The sequence below is a fragment of the Apus apus genome, chromosome 1 (assembly GCF_020740795.1).
Source record: "Apus apus isolate bApuApu2 chromosome 1, bApuApu2.pri.cur, whole genome shotgun sequence".
Classification (NCBI taxonomy): domain Eukaryota; kingdom Metazoa; phylum Chordata; class Aves; order Apodiformes; family Apodidae; genus Apus; species Apus apus.
The window spans coordinates 81,874,164-81,884,093 of record NC_067282.1 but is presented as its reverse complement, the minus strand read 5'-3'; the positions used below and the strand labels follow the sequence as shown (position 1 = coordinate 81,884,093).

The window sequence follows — 9,930 nt, the reverse complement described above, 5'->3', positions numbered from 1 at the left end:
TGTTATTTCTCATTTCTATACCAAGTACAATTTCCAATTGGCTTTTTTTCTTCTGTTATCAATGCCAACATAAAGTTTGATTGAAAAAGAAATACATTTAAAAATAAAAAATAAAGCTGACAAAGACCAGATTGTCACCTGCATCATGTAACTACCCAGTTAAAAAATCCCTCTTATTTCTGCATTTCTGCTGGATGAATTTCTTTGACCTTCTATGTTTTAGGGTCTCCTATGTCACTTCCTGGTTTTCACCACAAAATTGCAAAAATAATCCAGTTGTGAGAATGGAAGAAAAAGTGCTACATATTCACCAACAGTCTGTCATTTCGATTTGAGGGAAGCCAGCACATGTATCAGAGTCCACTTTCAAAAAATATTCAGATATGTATTTCCCCAACTCAATCTTTACAAATTTCAAATGTTTTGAAAGCTGACATTTAGAGAAGGATAAATAATTTACTAAAACAGGTTGTTCTCCCCTACTGTCTTCAGGCCAGGAAAGAGAAAGGCTTTTGTGAGGCAGTTTTGACTGTTCTGTTGGTCTGCTATGTGCTAGGGTCTGAGATTTGTTAGTTGAAGTACGAGTTCAAGTAACTGAGTATAAGTAGTAGCTGAGCTGGTATTAGACTGCTTGTAACCACTCTGTTAATAGTTCATATATATCGTTCCTGGATTGTAATTTTGATAGATACTCTCTGATAAGATAGGAGGCTTGATCACATCTGTTTTTGCAAGTGATGGTATGGACCTGAAGGTCTTGGTCTGCAAAATAAAGAAAAACACGTACCATTGTATTACGTGGTAGAATTTTGTGGAACCATCATACACCTAGAGAGCCCAAACAAAAATCAAGGCCAGAAGAAACCTGGGAGGCAACATTACTTTTGCAAAGAAAATGTGCAGTTATTTCTCTTAAGTTCTGTAAGCAAAAGGCTAGGGCACAGAGAGTGAAACCTGAACTGATGCAGAGATGCAACAACTGATTTCACACAGCTTAAAGAAGGACAGCCTTTTGAATTATTTTTTCCTTAATGTGATTAAAAACAGATTTTGAAATGCCTGCATTTTCAGCAAAATAGATTCTAATGAACAACATTAACTTCTCTGAAAAAAAACACAGGCAAGCCACAGGCAATCAAATTTAAGCACCTAAAATTACTAGAAGCTTTTGACTTCGATGTCTGCAACTCCCACTCCTGTCAGTCAACTTGTCCTGAATGCCATAGCAAAGCATATCAGAAAATTAATCATTCTAACTTCAGAACACTGTTTGACTAGTTTGTGAAAAACAAGGCACACAACCATTAATTTAAATGTAAAGCAGAAAACAAAATATGAAATAATTGCTTTTTCAGCGGGGATTAAATGAAGCAGAAGCCCTGAGAAAAGAGCAACATATTATCATGCTGTTAAATATGTATCACAACACATTGGAATTAGAGAAGTAAAAGTTGCAGTGGCAAGTTATATCACTGCTGTTTCCTAGTTTCTAAGTGTTTGGACTGCAGCTTAAAAAATAACAGTTTCATAGCCATGTTTGTCTCTAATACAACATAAGGAAGGGCACCCTTTTCCCTCATTGTAAAACACTTGCCTGTTTTCATTCAGTCTTTAATCAGGCAGGTTCCTGCCATCAAGGGCAATACACATTCTTAAGCAAAAGATCAGAGTTAAGATTACTCTGTGAAGCAGAGATGTGAAAACATTAACTTCTGGGAGATTTATAATTCAGTTTAACCACTGGTGTTGTAAATGTAATTTATAGTATTCTTGGGCAGGAAATGCAGTGCTTCAACTCTCCATCTAGCACTTCAGCAATTACTCAGATGCTCTGAATAAACACAAAGATTGGGCCATCCAAACAATTGACACGCTCCCAGAAACACTGTTCCTCATTCCAAGGACACAGAGAGATATAAGCTCCTTGTCAGAGCAGACACGTTGCAATGAAAGCACATGCTTTAGTGGAGAATAGATGAAAAACACACAAAAGAAAAGCCCACTTACTGCAGCTGGTACTGCTGACCCATGTGCCAGTTTACGCAACCGGGAAGCTGAAAGGAGGACATCAGGAAATTAAGATGGTTTGATGGGGAAAGGTGGACAGCTGTTATGTCTGGAGTTCTCCTCTACCTGCCCTCAGCTGTTGAAAGACTTGCTTCAAAATACAGTTGCACTCATTGGTTAAGTTCTTATTTTTTATGTCCTGCTCTTGAACACACCATTATTTTATTTGCCCTTCATGGAAACTTTTTGTCACCCTGGGAGACATGACTGAATTCACTTTTCTGTGGGGATGTGATGGGCCAGGGAACCCATCTGAGCATGTTTGCTCCTCTCCTCACCTGTCACAAAGAAGCAGGTCACTCTGTGGCAGGGACAGGCTCCCATCAAAAAGCTGCAAGCACTGGTCAGTGCTGCCACTGCCAATAACAACTGCTCTTCTGTTTTCTTCTTCTCTCTCTGTTTTCTCCACCCTGCCTTCTCTGCTCTTCTAGTACACATCTCCCCTCATTGCCCCTCTTTCACCTCATTTCACCTCTAGAGCAGAGCCAAGGCAAAGCAGGGGAGTAAATCAGGCACTCTGATTCTCTGCAAGTTTCCTCCATTTACAGTTCACCCACCTCTACATTACCTTTTGCCAGTGCTTCATCTTCTGCTCTTCTGAAAACACTCTTGCCTTCAGCCTACTATTCTGTCTCTCTGCCATTTCAAGCCTCCACTTGTGCTTCCACTCTCTTCATACCCCATCACAGGCATCTTACTCGACTCCAAGAGTAACAAACATCTGAGTTCTCAGTATCAAGTTATTTAGTATGACCCTGACCCAGTACCAATGAAATCTACAGAAACTGAGAAACTGCGAGTGTACCAGAGGGAAGTATGTAGATTTGGCCTCTCCTTACACTTGCTCAAAGAAGTCATTAGACTACTTTGTGAACAGTCATTCTCATGTTTTTATGTCAGTAAATGCAGAATGATCAAAATAACTCTAAAAATTCAGAATGGAATGGACTTGCCAAGGAAGTGGTAGAGGAACCATCCCTGGATGTGTTCAAGGAAAGGCTGGATGTGGCACTTAGTGCCATGGTCTAGCCAATGTGGTGGTTTTATGTCATAAGCTGGACTTGATGATCTTAAAGGTTTTTTCCAGCCTTGGTGATTCTGTGAACCTATCCTACGCTCAGAAAGAATCCTTTTCATCCCGGTTTACTCACTGCCATATATATAATGCCTTACTATCATAATAACTATGTCTCTTACAGAACTCAGGACTTGTTTTAATGTTCCACCCTTTATTTTATTAGAACTTTTCCAACAGGTCAATGCATCTTATGTGGACATTTTCCTCAATCCTTACATCCCACTCCACTCTCAGCAATAAAGTACATGTCCTTATATCTGCACATAGTCAGCAATGGAATTATAATACATTTCAGGCTCATCAAATGGCTTACCTCTGCATCTGAAAATCAAGCATAAGGTCACACCACTGACAGCAGCAACACCTGCTGATCCTCCCATCAGGAGATAAGGAAGGCTGGGGCGAGTGTCTGAGAGATGAGAAGAGAAAGCTAGTTACAGAGCTAGATGTCAGTAGACACCGCCTACATGTTGTTCCTACCTGCCTTAACCAGAGGAGAAAGCTAATACTTTACCCTCACAGCTCAAATGAGCTGAGACACACAGATGAGATCTCTGGATGCCAACCAGCAATAGGAAGCTGCCTCACACATCCAGTCCTTTGTGTACAAACACTTTCATTTTCAACTCGTTTGCCTGCATGGTCTTTTCTTCAAAGTATATTTTCTTCAAAGTATATTAGCCCTGCAACAACAGAATGGCCAGCCATCCCTGCAAAATGCTGTTGTTAATGACTGGTCTATGCTGACTTCTGTCCTGTGTGCCTATACTGTGGTATTTTGGAGATATAAGCACTTATTTAGCTGTTCTTACAGATTCTACTGGAACAGACTTGTAACAACAGGTCCAGCACAGCCAGCTGAAAAGCTGAACTTTACCCTTTATTACCTTTGGCCCTGGGAAAGATAATTTCAAAGTCAAAGACAGACATTCTCCAAGTAATTTTTCTCCAGACCATCACCACTGTGTGAATCTGGACAAAATTCAACTTCAGGGGTTCAAAGCATCCCAGAAAAAATTAGTGAACTGTATCATGGTGGCTGCAGAAAGCAACTTTTCTGTCATTGGTGATTAAAAAGATCACTGAAGCAGTGTGTTTGGTTTGCATGGCAAGGTTTTGGTAGTGGGGAGTTGCAGGGGTGTCTGCTGTGAGAAGATGCCAGAAGCTGCCCCCATGTCCAACAGAGCAAGTGCCAGCTGGGACCAAGACAGATCTGCTGAACAAAGCTGGGCCAGTCAGCAATGTTGACAGCATCTCTGTGATAACATACCCTAAGAGGAGAAGAGGGGTGAAAGGAAGATGCTTTCAGATTCATTCTTATTTCTCACTATCCTACTCTGTTTTGATTTGCAATAAATTATTTTGCCCAAGTCAAGGCTGTTTTGCCCACAACAGTAATTGATGAGTGATCTCCCTGTCCTTATCTCAGACTGTGAGTTTTTTGTCATATCTTTTTCCCCCATCTTCTTGAGAAGGGAGAGTGATGGAGCAGCTTGGTGGACACCTGGTATCCAGCCAATGTCAGCCCACCAAAAGCAGGATCAGGAACTCTTGTAAAAAATATCAGGGATAGAAAGAACCACACACTGAAAGTCTCTCCATACAATGCCACAAAACATTTGGTTTCGACTGACTAACTCAAAATTATTAATTTCTCTATCAACATGCATTAGGACTTTGGCTTATAACCCCACTAAACAATCTGCAGAGCCCTGGCATTCAGTGGGAACAGCTTCTCAGAGCAGCACAAAGAAGCCCAAGAGCATGACAAAGAGAAATTATAGGACATTGTTATTTACATGACAGGTCTAAGAAGAGAGTCTGGTTTGTAGCTGGGTGGGTAACCAGGCAGGTGACAGTGGGAAGTGTGCTGTTGACCCAGCCTATGTAGCTCACTCTAGTCACTGTTCCATTGAGGTGATGGACTTCTTCCTCAGTGCTACGATCACTTGCAGGGATCCAGGAGATGTCAGCAGCTGGCTTTCCAACAGATGCACGACACACAGCCACCCTGCTCGTATCACTGGTCAGAGTCACAGTAGGAGGGACTAAGGAAGAAGAAAGGGAAAAAAAAGGTCACGACCATTATTTCTAGTTCAGTATAAAAAATCACCAGCTGAGAAGCTGTAAAATGGATGGTATTTTTCAGTTTGCACAATGAATTCAAGATATTTTAAAGTAATTTGGAATATTAACACCAATGATCTTTAGGGAAAGAAATACATCAAAAAAATTCCAAGGTATCTCCAAAACTAGCAAGTTGCATCTAAAAGTACTGTTTCCTCATGTTTTCCAAAATGTGGCCACTGTGGTAATGGAAGAAGGTGGGATGACAGAGAGGAGTAACAAGCAGTAGAACTAGAGGAAATGAGCTCAAGTTGCACCAGGGGAGGTTTAGATTAGATATTAGAAGAAACTTCTCCACCTAAAGGGTTATCAAACACTGGAACAGGCTGCCCAGGGAGGTGGTTCAATCACCATCCCTGGAGGTGTTTAAAAGACATACAGACATGATGCTTAGGGACATGGTTTTAGCACTGGACTTGGTAGAGTTAGGTTAGTTGTTGGTAGAATTAGGATGTGGTTGGACTTGATGATCTTAAAGGGCTTTTTCAACCAGAATGATGCTGTGAATACATAAGTACAGCAGTGCACATACTGCAGAAAACACAGCTTGCTGAAGCTCCAGCTAAAATATTTGAGAGATTGGGTAGGCAGAATCAAGAATTGGATCGTAGGGGAAAAAAAAGAAGGAATTGGACAAAACTGTTCTGCCTGAAGCCCAAAAACTCATATTCTGCATTTGACAAAACAGACAAAGGCTTGGATAATACTTAAGCCGCTATCAGAAAGGCAAGACCCTGCAGGGAAGAACAAATCAAGTGACAAAAGTTAGTAATAGCCATTACAGAGTTCCAATATTAATTTCCCATATTTTTTAGTTATATTCAGAGGGCTTAACTGATACAGCCAGAACACAAAATCTTCTCCTATGTGTTTTTTCTTAAATTTATGGAAACCTCGAGATAGTTTACCTGACTATCTGAAAAGGATGAGTTGATGCATTCAATGTGTTTCTTAATATTCTTTTTTTTCCTGCTTATGTTGAAAATAGACTAATTTGATTTTTATTTTAGTGATGCAGTCTTACAGGCAGCTTTCCATACTTCTGGAAGAGTGAAATATTTCCAAATAGTGTCCTGAAACTTTTGCTCCTTTCCTATTCAGCTCTAACCAGACAAAACACACATTGACCCCAGTGATTTTTGCTTCAGCGTCCTCTTGCTCAGCTTATAGCAGCAATATTTATTTGATGTCTTCTGTTTGCACTAACTTAACCAAGAGTGTATACTCCGGGTTGTGTGAACATTTACACAACATTCAAACCCCATGTTACACTCAAAGAACTTCCTCAGAAACTATGCAGACTGTTGGATTTGTGCATTTTGAAACCTCCCCTCTCCAAATAGCCAGGCTAAATCAGCTAACCCCTTTATTTTCAATTTCTGTAGGCATCCAAAATTAATTTGATATTTTTACCACCAAATCAAATAATAATAAAAAAAAATAAATCACAAGGCGTGTCCTACCTATCACAGTCAGAGAAGAGAAGAAAATAAAATTCCCTGCACTGCTGACAACTTCGCAGGTGTAATTTCCCTCATCACCAAGGTTTACAGGGTAAATACGAAGAGCAGGGTCACTATCAGGTGAGTATTTCCACATCATCCTCTCGCTGCAGTTTAACTTCCTTGTCTCAGTGCGATCACTTCTATAGGCAAACAAGCAGCAAGTGCTGCATTTCATCTTCCATATAGCCATCAGCAAAGGCACCTTGGAGGTGTAAGGGCAACTCAACACAGCCTCATGACCAGCCTCCACACTCACCATGTTGTAAGCTACGTAAGAAGAAAAAAAGACATGAAAAATGATGCTAGAGCCATCAGCAAAGCATACACCAAGCCATACTCAAAGCATACATGTAAGTGTACAATTAAAAATTTCACTTCCTTACTGTACTGGCAGCCTTGGGGACACATTGCTCTGTGTAGACACATATAAGTAGTGTGTAATGTTCATGTCCAGTTTCCTGCTGTCCCTCTTTGAATCCTGGAAATGCAGTGGAGGTGATGCCTTTCCACTGTGGACACTGTGCAGGTAAGTGATGCATGCTGATGAGCTGCAAGTCCTCCATCTTTTTTTAGGCAACACTACCACTTTAATATGGGCTTAGGAAACTGATGGGGAGGGCAAGATTCACCCGTAAGTGAAAGTAAACTACCGTTTAAAAAAATAATAATTGTTTTGCTAAATTAGGTACCTTAGTTAAAGTGCAAGTAAAACCAGGTATGGCAGTGGAACATGCACCCATTAACAAGGTTAAAATCCAAGATCACTTGGTGCAGTAGTTCATGAAGCATATTTAATAAGCGGCATATCTAGATCCCTCTTCTATCAGAAATCATAGATCTCCTGATACGTTCATCCCAGTCAAACAGGAAATGGGTCTTCAGATGATTCATGTTGTATTTCTGTAAGATATGTCATTGTGTTTAAGGCACATGATTATTTTGCCAGCTGAGGTGACATCAGTCTTTGCATTCACATTAAACAATAAGCAAAATTACCCCTGGTGAACTGTGAAGTTTCAGTGTACTGATAAGTTAGAAATAGAGAGTACCAAAGACTGCTGCATGTAGTTTGGCATCTTTCTTACTTACCTGGTCCTTCAACCAGACTCATTAGCAAGAAAAGCAGTGCAACCAGAACTGCCTGTGTTTGAGTCATCTTCAGCAGAAGGAATCAGCTCTGCAGAAAGTGAAGGCAAAGTAAATGGCATGTAGACACAAATTGTTGTGCAAATCCCTTCAAAAAGTATACATAGTAAAACATGTTTCCTTTGAAAACAGAAGTTCTAAACAAGACCCGGTATCAAGTATCATTCTTATACTGAAGAAAGTAAAGCAAAAAGGGTTTTCAAAATTTAAAAACCACTAATCAGTTTACAAACAAATGTTAAAAATCCAGGATCTCTGATACCAGTTTACAGGCATCTCTAGCTGCTTGCTATTCATGCCCAGCCTAGCTAGCACAAAAATAGGTACAGTCCTCTTACTGCCGCTTCATAGACTTACCTGCAAAAGATGAAACAAAGGTTTTGCAAGAGCAAAACACATACGCATTACAACTCTTTCTGAAAAATCAAGGTAACAGCATGTATAGGAAAATACAGGTTCTAGACTTTATCAACTATTTGACGAATAAATGATTCCTAACTCATGCGTGTTATAATTTCTTGAAGGGTAACTCTGCTTCTGTAGTAGAACAAAAAGGGTAACCATCATTTTGCATGAGATCAAAAACACATGAGTTTATTTCCTGCTTTCATAGACACAGTGAACTAAAGAGGTGTCTAGTAACTTATGCTAGTCTGCAACTATATATGCTTTTTAACACATCATAGCTTTTAAATTGCTAGTTCCTTTTTGGAAAAAAGAGCAGTGGTTCACTGGTAAGATTGAGACAGTGCTGTCATCCCAGCACATCATTTTCTGGTTCACACAAAAAAGCACCACTCCGTGATATCCAAAAGTTCTCCAATTAAAATATGTTATTTAATGTAAACCCATTAAGCTGTTGCTTGAACATGGATTTGGCTAAGAACATCATTGATAATTTCCTATGGTCAGATGTCATACATAAATGATCCCAGTTTGGCATGGCAAACTTACGCTATGTTGTACTGAGCAACATACATATGTATGCCCACTGTCAAAGTCCCAGCCTCTTCTGCTCAGGTCTCAAGGATGAGCACCCTACTGCAGCAGGTACTCCTGCTGGTTCTGTCACAGAAGAAATGTTCCCAACCAATGCACTGCTGTGCCCCCATAAAGCCAAGGTTTTGGAGTTTGTGCTTGTTTCCACAGCACTACAAGAGCCACATCCTGACTGCAGTTTTGTTACTGTCAGCAATCAATGGCACACTTTTGTCTTGAGGCTCCCTGTAGCCTGCCCATAAAGTTATTTCATTTTCCATCACTCGCCTCTGCACTTCCTCAAATTGTCTCCTTAGTAGACCTTTTGTCATTCTCTCCTTTATGCCATCATTTTTATCCCTTTGATCTTTTAGTTTCTGAATCAGTCACCCACTGCAAGAAATGACTGGAAAATTGTGTTTCGATCCCATGGGAAATACATTGTTTTCATTCCCAAGTCAAAACCCAATGTGCACCAGACAAGCAAATATCTTTGTGCAGAGGTTGATTCAGAAATGTCATGTGTGTTGCAATAGGATTTGTCTTCTGGGCTATTTAGATCACGCACCGTTCACACCCCCTGTTTAACTACAAGCACTTCTCGGTGTGTGCTGAGAGGAGGGGGAAAGGCAGCCAGGGTTCACTGTGCACACAGAAACCTAAAGCCTCAGCTGGTAGCAGCTGCTGTAAAAGAAACAGGCTTCAGTTATGCAGCATTACACATTTCATTGTAAATGTAAAATATATCAAGTGAGGACACCTGGTGCAAAGAAGAAGAACCAGGACACTGCCATACTTGTGGCACAGAAAGAACAAGTGCTGCCCCTTCCTTGAGCCAAGTGCAAGAGGCAGCAGTGTTTTCTTAAAGCCAACGCAATACCTATGCACATTCAGACAACAGCCTGATGGTCTTCTACACAGTTCTAACAAAACACTGATGCATCTGGATGAAAAGCTTTCATTGTGTCCTGGAAACGGTGCCAGCGCAACCACGTGGATCAGTATTCTGCTACTAACAGGCAAGAGGCA

General features: G+C 40.5%; 1 protein-coding gene across 1 annotated transcript; it reads right to left on the bottom strand.

Annotated features, from left to right (window-relative positions):
- Positions 1-292: 292 nt before the first annotated feature.
- LOC127390972 (cell surface glycoprotein CD200 receptor 1-B-like) lies at positions 293-9,505 on the bottom strand. Its single transcript, XM_051633192.1, has 7 exons — positions 9,470-9,505; positions 7,867-7,954; positions 6,736-7,044; positions 4,945-5,193; positions 3,459-3,554; positions 2,008-2,054; positions 293-762 (listed from the first exon to the last, which is right to left on the bottom strand). Exons 2-7 carry the CDS (start codon positions 7,931-7,933, stop codon positions 646-648), a joined length of 885 nt encoding a protein of 294 aa, XP_051489152.1. The 5' UTR covers positions 7,934-7,954; positions 9,470-9,505; the 3' UTR covers positions 293-645.
- Positions 9,506-9,930: the final 425 nt, after the last annotated feature.